General features: G+C 42.2%; 1 protein-coding gene across 1 annotated transcript in view; it reads right to left on the reverse strand.

The window, feature by feature from the left end:
- Positions 1–10951, reverse strand: part of SVOP (SV2 related protein) — an 85454-nt gene extending 74503 nt beyond the window's left edge. Inside the window, exon 1 of the mRNA XM_065889762.1 lies at positions 10743–10951. Coding sequence (XP_065745834.1) covers positions 10743–10777 — 35 coding nt within the window. The 5' untranslated portion in view covers positions 10778–10951. The remainder of the gene's footprint in view (positions 1–10742) is intronic.
- Positions 10952–18430: the final 7479 nt, after the last annotated feature.

Below are 18430 nucleotides of genomic sequence, written 5' to 3' on the forward strand. Positions count from 1 at the left end.
AAAAGGTGACACAGAGTCACCAGGCTGAGGATTGGCTCGCCTGAGTAATTTCTCCAGGCTCTGAGCGTAGGGACTGTCTCCAGTTGTCTGGGATTTGGCTGTGGAGTGATTAGGGCAGGTGGATTAATGGGTCTGGATTGCTTGGTTTGCACACGAAAAGTACACTGGCAGGTGAGTTATTTACTAATTAACCCTGGGAGGGGAGTGCCCTCCAGGACCTTTGAAGCCCTAAGATGTCAAAACATCAGAACATGGAAAATAAAAAGACTGATTAACACACAAGATGGGGAGAGAAAGCAGGCAGACTGTGTGGTCAGCTGAGTGAGAAGTGATGGTGGCTCGGACCAGGGGGTACAGCAGGATGGGTGGGCAGTGGGGTGCTGAAGCTTTCATTATTCACCTCCCCACCCTGACCCCCCCACTCTTCCAATCAGTAGAGGAAAACAGCCACACAGGGAGGCCCATCTGCAAAGCTAAACAGCAAAGGGCCGAGTTATAACAAGTGTCCTCAGGTTTGGGGAACTCAGTCAACAAAACTGATGACCAGGGCTTCCCTGGTGGCGCAGTGGTTAAGAGTCCGCCTGCTGATGCAGGGGACGCGCGTTCGTGTCCCGGTCCGGGAAGATCCCACATGCCGCGGAGCGGCTGGGCCCGTGAGCCATGGCCGCTGAGCCTGCGCGTCCAGAGCCTGTGCTCCGCAACGGGAGAGGCCACAACAGTGAGAGGCCCGCGTACCGCAAAAAAAAACAACAACTGATGACCAGCGCCCCTTAGCTCCGTCCCAGGTACTCAGCTACATCACACTGGGACTTCTTTGGAATCTGAAACCTACTGACAAATGGGGTTAGATGCTGTGGGCCTGGAGCAGAGAAACTGCCAGGGTCACTGACAAATGGACTTGCTTTGTCTCCTTCAGGATAAGACCTGGGGACTCGCTGATCTGTCTGATTTGGTTAGAGTCTTCTCAGGGGCTGAACCTCTGTCTTCCAATATTTGAACTTCTGGCATGTGAAAGAAGGTGCTTGTGCAAGTTGGACTCTGAGGATAGAGCTTGAACTGCTGGATATAAAGAGGGAAACAGATTTCAACAAAATATAAGGAGGCTTCTCAGGTAGAGAAGTCCAGAGATGAGAAAGGACTTTAGATGGTAGTGGGCTCCCCTTCATGAAAGGTCTAGGAAAGGCAGGTGTCCACGTGTATGGACTCAGGAGTAATGATGTTTAATACGTAGCACTCAGCATGCCAAGGGCAAGCCTAAATGCTGTATATATTTATATACAGTAAATATATAGATAGCATATATATCTTTTTTTTTGAGTTTTTGTGGCCTTATATTTAGTCATCTTGGCTGGTTTAGTCACATTGTTATTGTTTATTTTTTGCCTGCCGCTGCATGGCATATGGGACCTCAGTTCCCCGACCAGGGATCGAACCCACACCACCTCCATTGGAAGCATGGAGTCATAACCACTGGACCGCCAGGGAAGTCCCTAGCATATGTATAGCTTATATAATCTCTTCAGCAACCCTAGGAGGGAGGGTTATTAATATCCCCAGTTTATAGACAAGTAAACTGAGGCTCTGGTCCAAGTCCCCTAGAGTATATATAGTATCCTAGGTTCCTGGCCTGAGTAGCTCCAGAACCCATGATCTTAACCAGTAGCAGATGCTTCTCTGAGGCCAAGAGTACCCCCTAGGGAACCAATTACAATGCCGATTCCTGGCCATTCTCCAGACGTAAAGCTTTTGCATCTCTGCAGAGCAGGGCCCATGAATCTGAATTTTAATAAGATGTTGATGGTGGCCACAGATGTTTAGAAGCCACCACTTGGATCCCCTCTTGCGTGGAATTGAGAATATGAGGTATAAGGGGTTGGAGTGATGACTTTTAAGGTCCTTTCCGTTCCTGAATGTCTAGAAGTCTATAATTAATGGAAAATATAGTTCTCTGTGGATTTTATTTTTTTGTATTTTCCTGCCACCCCCCATTGACCTGAATAGCATTGAGCTTGTTCCCTGGATAATGGACCAATAGCTTATATTCTAGACAAAAGGCTATGAACACAAATAAATAATAGTTAAAATTTGTTAAGCCCTCACCACGTGCTGGGAGCTCCACTAAGTATTTTATGAGCCTTATGCCCTGTGAGGTGGACGCTATTACTATCCCCACTCTACAGATGATGAAACTGAGGCCCGGAGAAGAAAAGTAACTTGCCCAAGGTTACCTTCCAAGTCAGCAGGAAAGTCAGAATTCAAATCCAGGTCTACTTGAGCAGAGAGGCCACGCACTTAATCATTCTGTGATGTGGCCTCAGTGGGGGGGATGGGTAACTTCTAACTGGGGGAACTGAAAGCCTGGGGGACAACTTTCCAGGCAGTTTGTCTTTGCAACTTATTTATCCACTCCTTCATTCAACAAGCAGTGGTTCTCAATGGGGCAGCCATTCAGTCTCCCAGGAGACACCGGCAATGTCTGGAGACAGTTTTGATTGTCACAACTTGGAGGGGCAGTTGGTGGTTGTGACATCCTGTGGGTAGAGGCCAGGGATGCTGCTAAACATCCTATAATGTCTAGGACAGCCCCTCGTGACAAAGTGTCATCTGGTCTAAAATGTGAATAGTGCTGAGGTTAAAAACCCCATGTTTAAGAAAGAGATGCTCTTAATAATGACACCAGAATAATCACCATAAGCCAGATGGTACCAGACACATCCATCTAGAGAGCTTAGGATCACAGTCTTTGAAAGCCAAAAATGGGGACTTCCCTGGTGGTCCAGTGGGTAAGACTCCACGCTCCCAGTGCAGGGGGCCTGGGTTTGATCCCTGGTCGGGGAACTAGATCCTGCATGCATGCCACAACTAAGAAGTCCGCATGCCTCAACGAAGATCCCGTGTGCTGCAACTAAGACCAGCCGCAGCCAAAATAAAATTAAATAAATAAATATTTTTTTAAAAAGCCAAAAATGCCCTTGAAGGTGGCCCAGGAACACTCTTATGTCTCAGGGAAGTTAAATGAATTGCCCAAGATCACATAATGATTCACATTCAGATCTGTTATTCTTTTAGACAGCCCAGAGAAGAGCTTGGCTGGGCTGTAAGGCCACTGTCAGGGTCAGCAGGCCCTTGAACAACCCTCTCTAAGGCCTAAGACCACCTAAGCAATGGCCTCTTTGCAAGGAGATTTTCTTTCTTTGGCCTCCAGACTGTTCCACTTAAGTCACTGAAACACATATTCCCTAGAGGTGAAGCTGGCCGGCATGTGTTTGAAATGATGGGGTGTGAGCAGCTTTGAGCCCGAGAGTTGTTTTTTATTTTTTTAAAAATTGAAGTATAGTTGATTTACAATGTTGTGTTAGTTTCTGGTGTACAGCAAAGTGATTCAGTTACACATATATATACATATTCTTTTTCATATTTTTTCCATTACGGTTCACTACAGGACATTGAATAGAGTTCCCTGTGCTATACAGTAGGACCTTGTTTATCTATTTCATACACAATAGTGTGTATGTGCTAATGCCAAACTCCTAACTTATGCCTCCCCCACTCCCTTTCCCCTTTGGTAACCGGAAGTTTGTTTTCTATGTCTCTGAGTCTGTTTTTGTTTTGCAAATAAGTTCATTTCTATCATATTTTAGATTCCACATGTAAGTGCTATCATATGGTATCTGTCTTTCTCCTTCTGACTTACTTTGCTTAGTATGATAATCTCTAGGTCCATCCACGTTGCTGCAAATGGCATTATTTCATTCCTTTTTAATGCCCGAGTAATATTCCAATTTGTATATATACACCACATCTTCTTTATCCATTCATCTATCGATGGACACTTAAGTTATTTCCATGCCTTGGCTATTGGAAATAGTGCTGCTATGAACATTGGGGTGCATATATCTTTTCGAATTATGGTTTTCTCTGTGTATATGCCCAGGAGTGGGATTGCAGGATCATATGGTAACTCTATTTTTAGTTTTTTAAGGAACCTCCATACTGTTCTCCAGAGTGGCTGCACCAATGTATAGTCCTACCAACAATGTAGGAGGGTTCCCTTTTCTCCACACCCTCTCCAGCATTTGTTATTTGTAGACTTTTTTTTTTTTTATTTGTAGACTTTTTGATGGCCATTCTGACCGTGTGAATACCTCACTGTAGTTTTTTTGTTTTGTTTTGTTTTGCTTTAAGAAACTTAGTATTATCTTTATTTTCATTTATTTATTTATTTTGCTGCTCAGCATGTGGGATCTTAGTTCCCCGACCAGGGATCGAACCCATGCCCCCTGTATTGGAAGCTCGGAGTCTTAACCACTGGACTGCCAGGGAAGTCCCCTCATCGTAGTTTTGATTTGCATTTCTCTACTAATTAGCAATGCTGAGCATCTTTTCATGTGCCTATTGGCCATCTGTATGTCTTCTTTGGAGGAATGTCTATTTAGGTCTTCTGCCCATTTTTGGATTGGGTTGTTTGGTTTTTTGTTACTGAGTTGTATGGAGCTTGAGTTTTTAAAAACCTGTGGTGGGTTAACCTTGAGGATTCCTAGGCTATTACAATCACTCCCTACTTTTTGCCTGAGGTGGGTGACAATGAAACTCCCATCTCTCCTCCTTGGCCAGGAATCCTTTCCTTTTGCCCCGATGAGCCTCAGGGGGATGGGAGCCAACATGAAGTCCCACATGTGCCTTAGCCGCCTACTCTGGTCCTGTCTCTGTGCAGCAGTCTCCTCATTTAGAGGAAACAAAACCTGCTTCCAGTTCCTTCCCTAGAACAAGAATGAATCCTTATGGGCACAAAGAACCTGCCTGGGACGATTTCAAGAACGTAGTCATGTAATCAGTAAGTCAAACTGCATTCTCTCAACCTCCCTGATTTAATGGAAGGGGATGGGGAAGCAGAATGGCAAATAGGATGAAACAAGGTTATGTGTGATCTTTCCATGGGGACTCAGTGCTTTAGCTGCTAAAACTTAATAATGGTGGCCCCCACTGTTAAGGAGAATGATTAAGCTGATGGACAGATTTTTCTGATTTTTTCATTCATACAGTTTTTTTTGTTGTTGTTGTTTTGTTTTTTTGCGGTACGCGGGCCTCTCACTGTTGCAGCCTCCCCCGCTGCGGAGCACAGGCTCCGGACGCACAGGCTCAGTGGCCATGGCTCACGGGCCCAGCCGCTCCGCGGCATGTGGGATCCTCCCGGACCGGGGCACGAACCCGCGTCGCCTGCATCGGCAGGCGGACTCTCAACCACTGAGCCACCAGGAAAGCCCTCATACAGTTTTTATTTAATCCTTTGGCCTGGTCTATACTGAAATCCAGTATCAGATGGAATCTAGGCAATGCCCCACCTTCTTGGGATACATTAGACCCCCGCCGTGTGTGAAGCTTTCACACTAGTAAGTAAAGACAGACACTAAACAATAAGTAAGCAAATTACATGGTACGTTAGTAGGTGATAAGTGCTATAAAAAAAGAAAAAGCTGAACACGGTCTGGAAGATGGGGGAAACGGGCTGCAATTTTTTCCAATTATGGTAAAATACACATAAGATAAAATTTATCATTTTAACCATGTTTTTAAAGAGTACAGCTCACTGGTATTAACTATACTTACAATGTTGCACAACAATTCCCACTGTCCATCCACAGAACTCTTCTCCTCTTGTAAAACTGAAGCTCTGTCCCCACTACGCAGATCCCCCTACTCCACTTCGCCAGCCCCTGGCAACTGCCATTCGACTTTACGTCTCTACGAATTTGATTACTTTAGGCACCTCATATAGTGGAATCATACACCAGCTGTCCTTTGGTGTCTGGCTTATTTCACTTAGCATAATGTCCTCAAGGTTTATCCATGTTGTAGCACGTGTCAGCATTTCCTTCCTTTTTCAGACTAAACAATATTCCGCTGTATGGATAGACCACATTTGTTTATCCACTCCCCCATGAAGGGACGCTTGGGCTGCTTCCACCTTTTGGCTATTGCAAATAATGCTGCTATGACATTGGCTGTACAAATATCTCCTCAGTACTCTGCTTTCAATTCTTTTGTGGGTATATAGCCAGAAGTAGAATTGCTGGGTCATATGGTAATTCTATTTTTAATTTTTTGAGGAACCACCATACTGTTTTCCATGGAGGCTGCACCATTTGTGACTCTCGCCAACAGTCAGTGTGTAAGAATTCCAATTTGCCCACATCCTCACCAACACCTGTTATTTTTACTTATTTTTGGTAGTTGCCATCCTAATGGCTGTGAGAGAGGGCTGCAAATTTTAAGGAGGTGGTCAGGGTAGGCTTTGGTGAGATGGTGGCATTTGAGACTTGACAAAGGTGAAGCAGATACTCTGCAGAAGAGCTTTCTAGGCAGAGAGAACAGTGGGTCCTGGGGCAGAAGCCTACCTGGTATGCTTGAGGTAAAACAAGGAGACAGAATGGCTGCATGAGGGGGTGGGAGAGGAGAAGGGCCCTGGAGGGTTTTGAACAGAGGAGGGATGTGACCTGACTTTTAAAGAATCCCCCTGGTGCTGTGTTGAGCATGGGCTGTAGGGAGACAAGGGCAGGAACAGGAGGACCAGAAAGATGACCACTGGAATCAACCCAGGTGAGAGGTGATGGAGGCTTGAACCAAGGACTAGCAGTGGAGGTGGAGAGAAGTGGTAGGAGTTTAGATGTAGCTCAAAGGCAGGACCAGTAGAATCTCCCGATGGATTGAAGTGAAATATGAGAGGGAAAGAGGGGTCAAAATTGACTCCAAATGGGATGGACAGAGTTACCATCAACTGGTATGGGTGAGGCTGAAAGAGGAGCAGAGTGCAGGAGAGATCAGGAGTTCAAGTTTGGACATGTGCTTCCATGAGCTAGCATTAGGACATTCCTTAGTATTCTGAAAAGGAGACCATGGCTTCTAGGTACTCTGCTACCTGAACAAGCTGGAGGATAAGGGAGACAAGTCCAGAGTCAGGAAGACAAATAACACCAGCACCACTGATTGAGCCCTTACGTCGAGCCACCCACTGTACTGGGAGCTTCCCAGTGGTGACCTCCCCCATTCTCACAACAGCCCTGCCATGCAGATACCGCCATTATCCCACCTTTACCAATGAGCACCCAACCTTGGGGCGATGAAGTCGTTAGTCCAAGGCCACCCAGATGCCAAGCGGCAGAGCCAGGGTTTGAACCCAGATCTGTCTGACTCAAGAGTCCACACTTTTACCCCTGCTGCTTCTGAAGCCCAGGAGATGTCAGGAGATTCATGGAGGTGATGGACTTAAGCTCAGTCTTGAAAGACGGGGTTGGTAAGAAAGGAGAGAGAGTGGATTGAGCAAACACAGGATGAAGTTCCAACTTCTTGTCCCCACCCCAGGGCCCTGTGTGGCCGGGTCCCTGCCATCCTCTGCATCCTTCCCTCACACCACTTGCTCGTGAAGCTCCACTGGCCTGATTTCGAGCTTTTCCCCCACACAATTCCCTCTATTTGAAATGCTCCATCCTACCTCTTTTTCTGGCTGACTCCTACACATGTCTGGGGGTTCAGCTCCAAGGTCACTTCCTCAAGGAAGCCTTCTCTGACCCTCCCCTCCGCCGTCTAGAACTACTCTTGCATTATGCACTTGTCCTTTGTAGCCCTTAAAACAATTCTCATAATTATTGTGCAATTGTGTGTTCTACATCCGCTTCTCCCATCGAACCAGTGCTGTCCAAGAGAACCTTCTGCAGTTCCGGAAATGTTTTGGACCCATGCTGTCACAAGGCAACCACAGCAGCCACTGGCCACATGTAGCTACTGAGCACTTGAAACGTGGCTAAGGCAGCTACGGAACGGAGTTTTCAAACATCACCTACTTTACTTATAAGTCAAATTCTATATTGTGTATTATACATGAAAATTATTTCACACACTAATTACATAATTTAAATTTAAATAGCCACATGTGGCTAGTGGCTACTGTATTGGACATTGAAGCTCTAGACTGTGAGCTCCTTGAGGGCAAAGACCACGTATCTTACTTGGTTGTAGAATCCCTTGACCTAGGATGGTACCCTGGAAAATCACTGAATGAATGAATCAATCAATCAATCAATGTAGTCTGCATAACCTGCTTTCAAGAAACCATCCTAGAAAGGAGAGACCCAGGACAATCTGACTTGCATAAGATCTCACAGTAAGGCAGAACTAGATATAAAATCTCAGCTTTCTGAATCTCCTGTACGTGGTGCTGCGCCTGAGTGGACAGCAGGTGAAAAGCAGAGGTTGTTTGTGGTCTCAGATGACCCATCCTAGAGCTGTGTGAAGGTGCCTCTAACAGCAGGAAAGGACTATTTCTTAGACACCCTCATCCCTCTTCCCCCTCCCCTGACCCTGCAAACTACTTAGCAGCTTATAATCTATTAACACTTGGCCTCCTGTGGGACTGAGCCTGTTCCAAGGTCCACTCTTGCCCACCCTCTACAAGGCACTCTGATTTTTTAAAAATCCATATTGCTCTCAGGCAGTCTGTTGCCAGCAATCTGTGAATAATATATATAGGGTGTGGTTTAAAAAACACCTATGTCGTGATGTGTAACCCACTCAGATTCACATGGCTGCTCCTTTTCTTCTATTCTTTTTTATAAATGGAGGTTAACATATTTCAGGGTTAATTTTGACATCATTCAAATGTACTTTGGGGTTTGCAGATTACATTTTGGGGGAGTCCAGCATAAGGAGTCTACAGATTTTGTTTTTATAAATTCTTTTTCAGATGTCATAATAATAATAGTTAATATGTGTGACTTCTTTGTATGTGCAAGGCATTAGCACACATTATCTCATTTGATCTTCCCCATAACCCTCTGAATCAAGTACTATTATGATTCCCATTTTATGGCTAAGGAAACTGAGTCTCAGAAAGGTTAAGTCACTTGCTCGAAGTCACACAGCCAGGAAGTGGCACAGTCAGGATTTGAAGCCAAGTCTGTCTTCTCAAGAGTCAGTGCTCTTAACCAGCACACAATTTGGCCTCTCTAATAGATATTATATGTATTTATGTGTATAAAGATCAGAAAAATAATCAAGAAACTTAATACTGGGGTTTGGGAAGAGAGAGACTTACTTTCATTTTTGTGCTTCTTTTTGAACTCTATTTTCCCTATCTATATATTATATTAGTACATTATATTATATATTAGTATAAAAACCAAATTAATTTAAAGCTGAAGTAAAAAATTCTAATTAATTTTACTTTTTTAAATTAAGGAAGGAATTGTCATTCTAGTGTCATGTCTATATGTTAGATTAAATATACATGAATCTTTGAGTAATTTGCAAAGTTCACATGCTCTGACAGCATTTGAAAATTTATCCCAGTAAAACTGCAGTTCCAATATGTATTCTTATTCTGAGTACCAAATTTCATATTTTACTTTCTGAATTATTTTTTATTTAGAGATAATATTATAATATTATTATCATATATAATATGATAATATTAAACATGATATTTATTTTCAATGAACGTGGTATGTTTTCCTTGAGATATCTGCACTCAGATATGTACATTTTTATGTATTCATACATCAGTTTGGATATTATAACTGAGTGTCCTTTAGCATTTGTGAAATAATGCTGTGTTACATAAGATATGCTATTTGAGGATCAATTAATAAAAGCTTAAAAGTAAAAATTTAATTAATTAAAAATATTAATGAAAATTAATTTTATACTGATTGAGAAGCAGACACTACAATACCCTTCAGTACTTATAGCTTCAGAGAGCTGTATCAGTCACGCTAAAAGTCACTTGGGAGAATTCCTCAGTGGCTTAGACAGAAAAAAACATTTAAGTCAAGAAAATACACACATACTAACAACAATGTATCCTTTCCAACAATTCCAAATGGTGTCTAGTTTTACCATCCAAATGGCCAGTACTTCTAAAAATTAAAACAAAACCCCCATTAATGTTCTTTTTAATGCCCCATCTCATACTCTTGGAATTTGCTTAACAAATCACCATCAGCTTGTGGTAGGAGACATTTGGAAGCCCCTTTACAAGCTCCCTATACTTGCCACGCTTGATTGTATTCCCCCAAGATTTTCAGAGCAAATTTGGCATCCCTGAAAAATTCCAATCCTCTAAGCAGTGTATTCCTGAGTTCCCAAGGATAGCCGACAGTGAGTCTCACTCTAGCTAGCTGTTACAAAAGCCGTTCATTCAGAAGGCAAGAGGTTTCAGCAACGATGCACAGCCCTCTCATTCACACACTTCATAAACAACAAGACTTTGCAGAAGCCTCCTCTCTAGGAAGGAATCCCTGCTTTTTAGAAACCAGTTTGCAACATCAGTATCATTCCCTTCTAAAAGACCTTGCAGGAAAATTAGGAATTTCACAGCATAGGAGAAGGACTGGAAAGGACCGATGTCATTGCACGGACTCATCAATTCAGTCCGCATTTCAAAACAGCAGCTAATGCTTTCTTAAAACACAGACCTCAAAATGCCTTTAGGATTGAGAGCCATTATAAGGGAAAACATAACATGGGTAGGTCCCCATAAGATTCCGACGGATCTGAAAAATCGAACTGAGTCAGAGATACAGATGCTGAGCTGATGGGGGTAGGAAAATGGCTTGTCTCCTCCAGGCCTAATTCTCTCCTCTGAAACAGTTCCCTTTAAATTCAGGAAGCCACGCTGAGACGCCCCTCTGCAGGTTTTCCTTTTTTAAAGGAAAACCTGTCTGCGTCTCACTCGCCCCCAGGATACTCACGGCAGCTGCCTTAGCTGGAATAAGTCCTCCTCCATGTCCGCGCTGCGCCAGGACGAGCCCTTCTCATGGCCCTTACATGGTGGTGGTGGATGACGAGGGCTCGGGGGCTTCAGCACTAGGGCTCTGGACCGCGCGGCTTCCTCCCTCGGTGGCAGCTGTTCCGGGGAGGGAGCCGCCAGAGGCCAGCCCAAGAGACAAAGCCGCCGCCGCCAGGAGACCGCGGCGAGAGTGGGCGGAGAGGAGGAGGTGAAGGGCAGGGCTAGCTGCGCGGGGAGAGGGGGCGGGGAGAGCCCTTCTGGTTAGCGGAATTTACAGGCTGTCTGTGGCTGGTGGTGTTTTACTGAGATGCCTGTGGGGCACACCAGCCTGTGAAATGGCTGTCTAGGTACCAATGAGCACTCTTTGCTTGACAAAGCCTCTCTAAATGTTTATTTGTAGGGATTCATTAAGGTTGTTACTGGTATAATATTCTTGCAACCCAGGCTGCTATAACAAATGCAGGGAATGAAAAAATTGTATACGTACTCATGCATTGAAGCATTGTTTATTGAGCACCTACTGTGTGCCAGGCACTGTAAGACTCACCGGGCATATGACAGAGAACAAGTTAGAAATGACATTGTCATCACAGAGCTGAGGTCTTTTATTTTATTTTACATATTTATTTATTTTGGCTGCGCCAGGTCTTAGTTGCAGCATACAGGCTTCTTAGTTGTGGCATGCGGACTCTTAGTTGCGGCATGCATGCGGGATCTACTTCCCTGACCAGGGATGGAATCCAGGCCCCCAGCATTGGAAGCACAGAGTCTTACCCACTGGACCACCAGGGAAGTCCCACAGAGCTGAGGTCTTGTGAAATGAATCACAAAAAAAAAAAAATGTACGTTGAGTAGGAGAAAGCTACTCATTCATTCATTCAACAAGCATTAGTGAGTGATTTCTACAGTTCTGGGGAATCAAAGATTAATAAAACCAAATCCCTGCCTTCAAAATCCTCTTCATGTTGTTTAATGGCTCTCCCATCCCCCTTCCACTAGAATGTCTCCCCCCACTTTTGCATTTAAGCTCCATAAAGGTTTGTTGATGTACCCCAAGGGCCTGGAACAATAAAATTTATTTATGGACACTGAAATTGGAATTTTATATTCCTAGCTACACTCCACCCCAGGGCTTTGCATTTTGAGCACTCAATAAATGATTGGTAAACTGAAAACATCTTTCATTCAAGTGAGGAGACTCAGTATCTATTTTAAGCCCCAGAGAGTAGGGATAATTTATATCAGGGTTGGCAAGTTGGAGGTCTATTGGTAATGGATCCAACTCACCCTGGTTTGTTCAGGACTTGAGTTATAGCACTGAAAGTTCCATGTCCTGGAAAGTGCTGGGCTCCAAGCAAACCTTGACAGTTGGTTACTCAACTCCATACAAACCGAAAGCCAGATCCAACATAGAGATGCCTAAAAGGTTTTGAATACTTTTAAGTGCAAGATTTCAAACTATACAACTCTTAGGTAAAACTCTAAGACTCATAGGAATAAGTCTTTGTGACTTGGAATTAGGCAGTGGTTTCATAGACATGACATCAAAAAGCATAAGGGACACAGAAAAAACAAAAAACAGATATATTGGACCATATCCAAGTTAATGCTTTTATACTGCAAATGATACCATGGAGAAAGTGAAAAGACAACCCACCAAATGAGAGAAATATTTGAAAATCATATAACTAATAAGAGATTTACATTCAAAATATGTAAAGAACTCTTACAACTCAGTAAAAGACAAATAACCCAATTTAAACGTGGGCAAAGGATATGAATAGACATTTCTTCAAAGAAGATGTATAAATAGCCCGTATGCCCTTGCAAAGAAAAAGTGTAACAACACCGCAATCAAGATACAGAATGTTTCCATCACCCCAAAAGTTCATCTCTGCCTCCAGACAGCCACTAAGCTGCTTTTATTACTATAGATTAATTTGCATTTTCTAGAATTTATATAAACAGAAGCATAAAGTACATATTCTTTTGTGTCTCAACTTCTTTCACTCAGCATGGCTTTGAGATTCATAAGTGTTACTGTGTTGTTTTAGTAGTGCATTCTTATCACTGAGTAATATTCTATTGTATGGATATGCCACATTTTATTTACCTATCCATCAATTAATGACCATTTTGGATTTTCTAAATTTGGAGTTATTATGAATGAAGTAGCTGTGAACATTCATGTACAAGTCTTTGTGTAGATTTTCATTTTCATTTCTCTTGGACAAATAAATACGGAAGGGGCTTCCCTGGTGGCGCAGTGGTTGAGAGTCTGCCTGCCAGTGCAGGGGACACGGGTTCGCGCCCCGGTCCGGGAAGATCCCACATGCTGTGGAGTGGCTGGGCCGGTGAGCCATGGCCGCTGAGCCTGCGTGTCTGGAGCCTGTGCTCCGCAGCGGGAGAGGCCACAGCAGTGAGAGGCTCGTGTACCGCGAGAAAAAAAAATAATAATAAAATAAATAAATAAATAAATAAATACGGAAGAGTGAAATGGCTGGGTCATTGAGGTAAGATTATGTTTATTTTTAACATTTCCAAAGTGTATGTATCATTTTACATTCCCATCAGTGATGTATGAGAATTCCAGTTGCTCCAAATCCTCACTAACACACAGCATTGATAGTTTCTTTAACTGTCACCATTCTAATAGGTGTATAGTGGTATGGCATTGTGGTGTTCATTTTTGTTTCTCTCATGACAAATTATTTTGACCATATTTTCATGTGCCTATTGGCCATTTATATCTCTTTCTTGTGCAGTGTCTGTCCAAATATCTTGACAGTTTGAGGGGAATTGTGTGTCTTCTTACTAAATTGTAAGAGTTCTTTACACGTTATGGATTACAGGTCTTTGTTAGATATATGTATTATAAATTTTTCTGAAATTTGTGGCATACTTTTTCATTTTCTTAACAGTATCTTTCAAAGAGGAAAAATTTTAATTTTGATAAAATTGAGGTTATCAGATTGTTTTCCTTTTATGATTTGTGCTTTTTGTGACATAGAAATCTTTGTTTACCCCAAGGTTGCAAAGATTTTTCTCCTATGAAAAAACTCCTCAGAGAGTTTTATCGTTTTCGCTTTTACACTTAGGTCTATGATGGAGTTCCAGTAAATTTGTGTGTTTCGTAACATTCGTTCACAATAGTATGCCCTCTATATTTTTAGGTGTCCTTCCCTTTCTCTAGATCTCTATGGGTTATTTGGCCACGGAGGAATAGTGTATCTTGCAAAAAAGTTCGAGCAGCAAGACAGGAGACAGGGCTTGCATTCAAGCATTGTGACCTTAGACCGGCCTCTCCACCTGTATGTGGCTGTGTTCTCATCTGTAAAAGTGGCACTAATCATACATTACCCTGCCTGCTGTCCAAGAGTGTGGTGAGAATGGAAGGAGATGCTACAGATGCCAGCGCTTAGAACTGGTCCAGTCCCAGAGAACATGTGGGGTGCTATAACTCTCATCATTTCCAAATGATCTCTGTTCCTCTGTCTCAGTGTTCTACCAAGTATAGAGTGTTTACTTTTGGGTGTAATGAAGATGACTTTAGGTGATACATGGGATAAACATTTAGCCTACTTAAATGATCAAATACAGATACTTATTTTTATGTATATTAGAAAAATATGTTTTTTTCCAAATGTGAAAACAATCTAAAAACAAAAGAAATTTTAAAATATTTATGTGATATAGATTAAAAAACTAAACTAAACTAATTAAACAAATTGGGAGATTAGGGTGGACATATATACACTACCATGTGTACAATAGGTAGCTGGTGGGAACCTGCTATAAAGCACAGGAAGCTCAGCTCGGTGCTCTGTGATGACCTGGACGGGTGGGATGGGGGCAATGTGAGGGAGGTTCAAAAGGGAGGGGATATATGTATACATACAGCTGATTTACTTCATTGTACAGCAGAAACTAACACAACATTGTAAAGCAATTATACGCCAATAAAAAAATAAAATGAAAAGAAAATAAAGTGATTTCTACAGACAAAAAGAAAATTAAATTAAAAGTAAAGGTGACATCTGGATATGGCCAAAAAAATTTAGGATGCTATCCAAATAGCTGAAGCTTGTCAAAATGCAGATTTATGGGCATCACACTGATACATTCTGATCCATTTGGCTGGGATGGAGCCAGGAGCCTACACTTTTAACCAGGAAGTCAGGGGATTTTTGAGCTAAGCCGTGTAAGGCCCACATTTTGAGGAACATTGCTCCTAGTGTCTTAGTTATCTATAGCTGCATAACAAATTACCCCAAAATTTAGCATCTTCGAAAAATATTAACAATTATTATCTTGCACAGTTTCTGTAGGTCGGGAATCCAAAAGCAGGTTATCTGGGTGGTTGTAGCTCAGGGTCTCTCATGAGGTTGCAGACAGATATCAGCCAGGGCTGCAGTCTCATATGAAGACTCGAATGAGACAGGAAGGTCCACTTTCAAGATGGCGGACTCACATGGTTAGTAAGTTGGTGATGACTGTTGGCAGGAGGCCTCAGTTCTTTGACAAGTAGACTCCATGAGAAGATCCTCTCCTGAGCATCTTCACAGCTAACATGGTCAGTGGCTTCTCCCAAAGTAAGTGGTCCAGGAGAAAGCAAAGTTGATGTGAGAATGTCTTTTATGACCTGGCCTTGAAATTCACATACTGCCCTTATCACAATAATCTTTTGGTTACACATGTCAGCCTTATTTGATGTGGGATATGAATCCAGGATATAAGGGGGTCTTTGGGGCATATCTTGGAGGCTGGCTACTACACTCAGCTTCCCTTCTGTATTGTTCCCCATGTTTGAAACTCTCAGAAAAGACACTAGAGAAAAAACACAAGAGTCTCTGCCAGGAAATGGGGTGACTAGTTTAACTGATGGCAGAAGTTAATTCTGTTATCAATTAACTCTTCTGGGCCTCAGTTTCCTCACGAGTCAGATGAGCTGGCCTCTCATGGCCTCTTCGGTTAAGGTCCTTCCTGATTAGAAAAATAAATAATTGTGACTTTTAAGATGTTATGATAAGATGTTCTGGGAAGCAATGGGCTAAAGTCTTACAGGGCTTCTGTTTGAACAGGAGGAAGTGACTTTTAAGCTAATCTCATTCTTACTGGAAAGTAAAAAAGGAATCCAGGCACTGTTTGACAACATAAAAAGTAACATCAAATAGGAGGAGACATGCAAAAAACCATATCGAAGTTCTTGGAAACTTGCATGGGCTTGCTGATTTAAGAAAACGAATGTATGTGAAATATGAACTGATCAGCCATATAAATTAGGTAATAATTCCCACAATTACTTATTGCAAATCAATTATTTTTATAAAGGATTTGTATTGAAGAGCTCCCCAGAAGGCTTAAATGCGGGTTTATTGTGAGGATCTGAGAGGTAAAGCAAGCTTAAAAGCTGATTTTAGGATCTCTCTGGAGATTGGAGATCAATCAGAAAAGGAGGGTTTGAGTTACAAAGGCTGCAACAATTCAGAACTACTGCATAAAGAAAGATAGACTTATATAGTCATCTCTTAAAAATGTTTCTAATTATGAAAGAAATAAATGATCACGGTAGAAACTCAGATAACATAGAAAAGCATTCAGAAGAAACTAAAACTTACTACTAATCTACCACAAAGAGATAACCAGAGTTACCGTTTGGGGGGTATAGCTTTCCAGCCATTTTTTGATGCAGGGACACATACACAGACGTCTTCTTACAAATTTGGAATCATATTTATCCTATTAGGTGGCCTGTTTTTTCACTTTTAATGAGCTTCTAATGAGCATTTTTTACCAGAAGGAGTAACAATGTTGATGCTATATTTCCCCTGTGTTTTGATGATGCTTTTCAAGTTGAAAAATTTTAATTATTTTTTGAATAATAATGCATGCACATAGCACAAAATTCTCAAAGGACAAAAGGTGGCCTCAGTCACACAGTTCCCTTACCAGAGGCCAGCAGTGTCCCCAGTCTCTTAATTATCTCTATATTTATAAGCACTTAATCTTATTCTCACACAAATAATAGCATTCTCTTCCATTGCCCTGCACCTTACTGTTTTCCCTTAACAACACATCTTAGAATCTCCCTTATTAGTACACAAGAGCTGGTGCATTATTTTCATAGCACATAGTACTCCACTACACGGGATTACTATAATTTTTCTAGGTATTTAGATGCTTCTAGTCTTTTATTATTAGCAGCAATGCTGCAATAAATATCTTTATTCTTATGTGTGTGTGATAAATATGTAGGTCACAGAGTATGAAGATTTGTCATTTTTGTAAATTGTCCAAATTGCCCAGGGTGAAGATGGCACCCATTTACTCTCCCACAGGGATGCCCAAGAGTGTCTGTTTCCCCATATACTTACCATCACTGTGTATTGTATTTTTCATGCTTTGTCAATCTGATGGGTGGAAAAAAATGTTTTCTGATTGGAGTTTTAATTTGCATTTCTTTCATTACCAAGTAAAGTGGAGCATCTTTTCAAAGGTGTAAGAACCAGTTATGCTTCCTTCCTAACTACCCCAGCTGGAATCAAGACCATGTGCCCAAGTGGGTACTTGAAACCAACACAATGTGGAATACTGATCATAGTGTGGGGTAGTAATGGTCCCATCTTGATGGACTCTAGTCTGAGGCAGAAGTGTCCAGCCTAAGACACAGACCTTAGATCCACACAGATCTGCCTGACATCCTGTCTGGTCACAAACCAGTTGTGTGACCTTGGCCAAGTCATTTTACTTCTCTGGGCTTTCCTATTCTGTGAAGTGGAGATTTTTTTTTAATACTTTATGCACATGTAACACAACTTTCTAGCAAGTCATCTTTTTTAAAAATTATTTGTTTTTATTTTTGGCTGTGTTGGGTCTTCGTTGCTGTGCGTGGGCTTTCTCTAGTTGTGGCGAGCAAGGGCTACTCTTCATTGTGGTGTGCGGGCTTCTCATTGCGGTGGTTTCTCTTGTTGTGGTGCACAGGGTCTAGGCACGCGGGCTTCAGTAGTTGTGGCACACGGGCTTAGTTGTTCTGCAGCATGTGGGATCTTCCCGGACCAGGGCTCAAACCCGTGTTCCCTGCATTGGCAGGCAGATTCTCAACCACTGCACCACCAGGGAAGCCCCAGAAGTGGAGATTTTAATAGAACCTACTTGGTGGGGTTGTGGAGAGGATGAAATAGGCCAGTGCACGTAGGTACTTAGCACAGGGATCTAGCTGCTAGCAAGTGTTTGGCAAGCGGTTTCAATTATTATGTTTACAGCAAGGAAAGTGTGAAACCCAGTGTATGAGTCAGGATTCTCCATATTCCTCAATTTTAATTTTTAATAGTATAAGTATAGTTAGGTATAATCCACTTAAACAAAACTCTCTATAATTTATAAGCGTATAAAGGGGTCCTGAGACCAAAAACTCAGAACCACTGAGCTAGAACTTTGATTTCCTTACTAAAGCAGTTGCAACTACTTGCTCTGGAGTTGGGGGAAGTGATTAAAAGGGAGGGCAAATCCTCTCTGGCTCCAGTGCTGTCCAGTGCAGTAGCTGCTGCTGGCCACTTGTGACTATAGAGTACATGAAAAACGGCTGGTTCAAATTGAGAAGTACTTAGTACAGAAGAAGAATGTAAATTATCTCATTAATAATTTTTCCAT

This window comes from Phocoena phocoena, chromosome 13, assembly GCF_963924675.1.
Source record: "Phocoena phocoena chromosome 13, mPhoPho1.1, whole genome shotgun sequence".
NCBI lineage: Eukaryota > Metazoa > Chordata > Mammalia > Artiodactyla > Phocoenidae > Phocoena > Phocoena phocoena.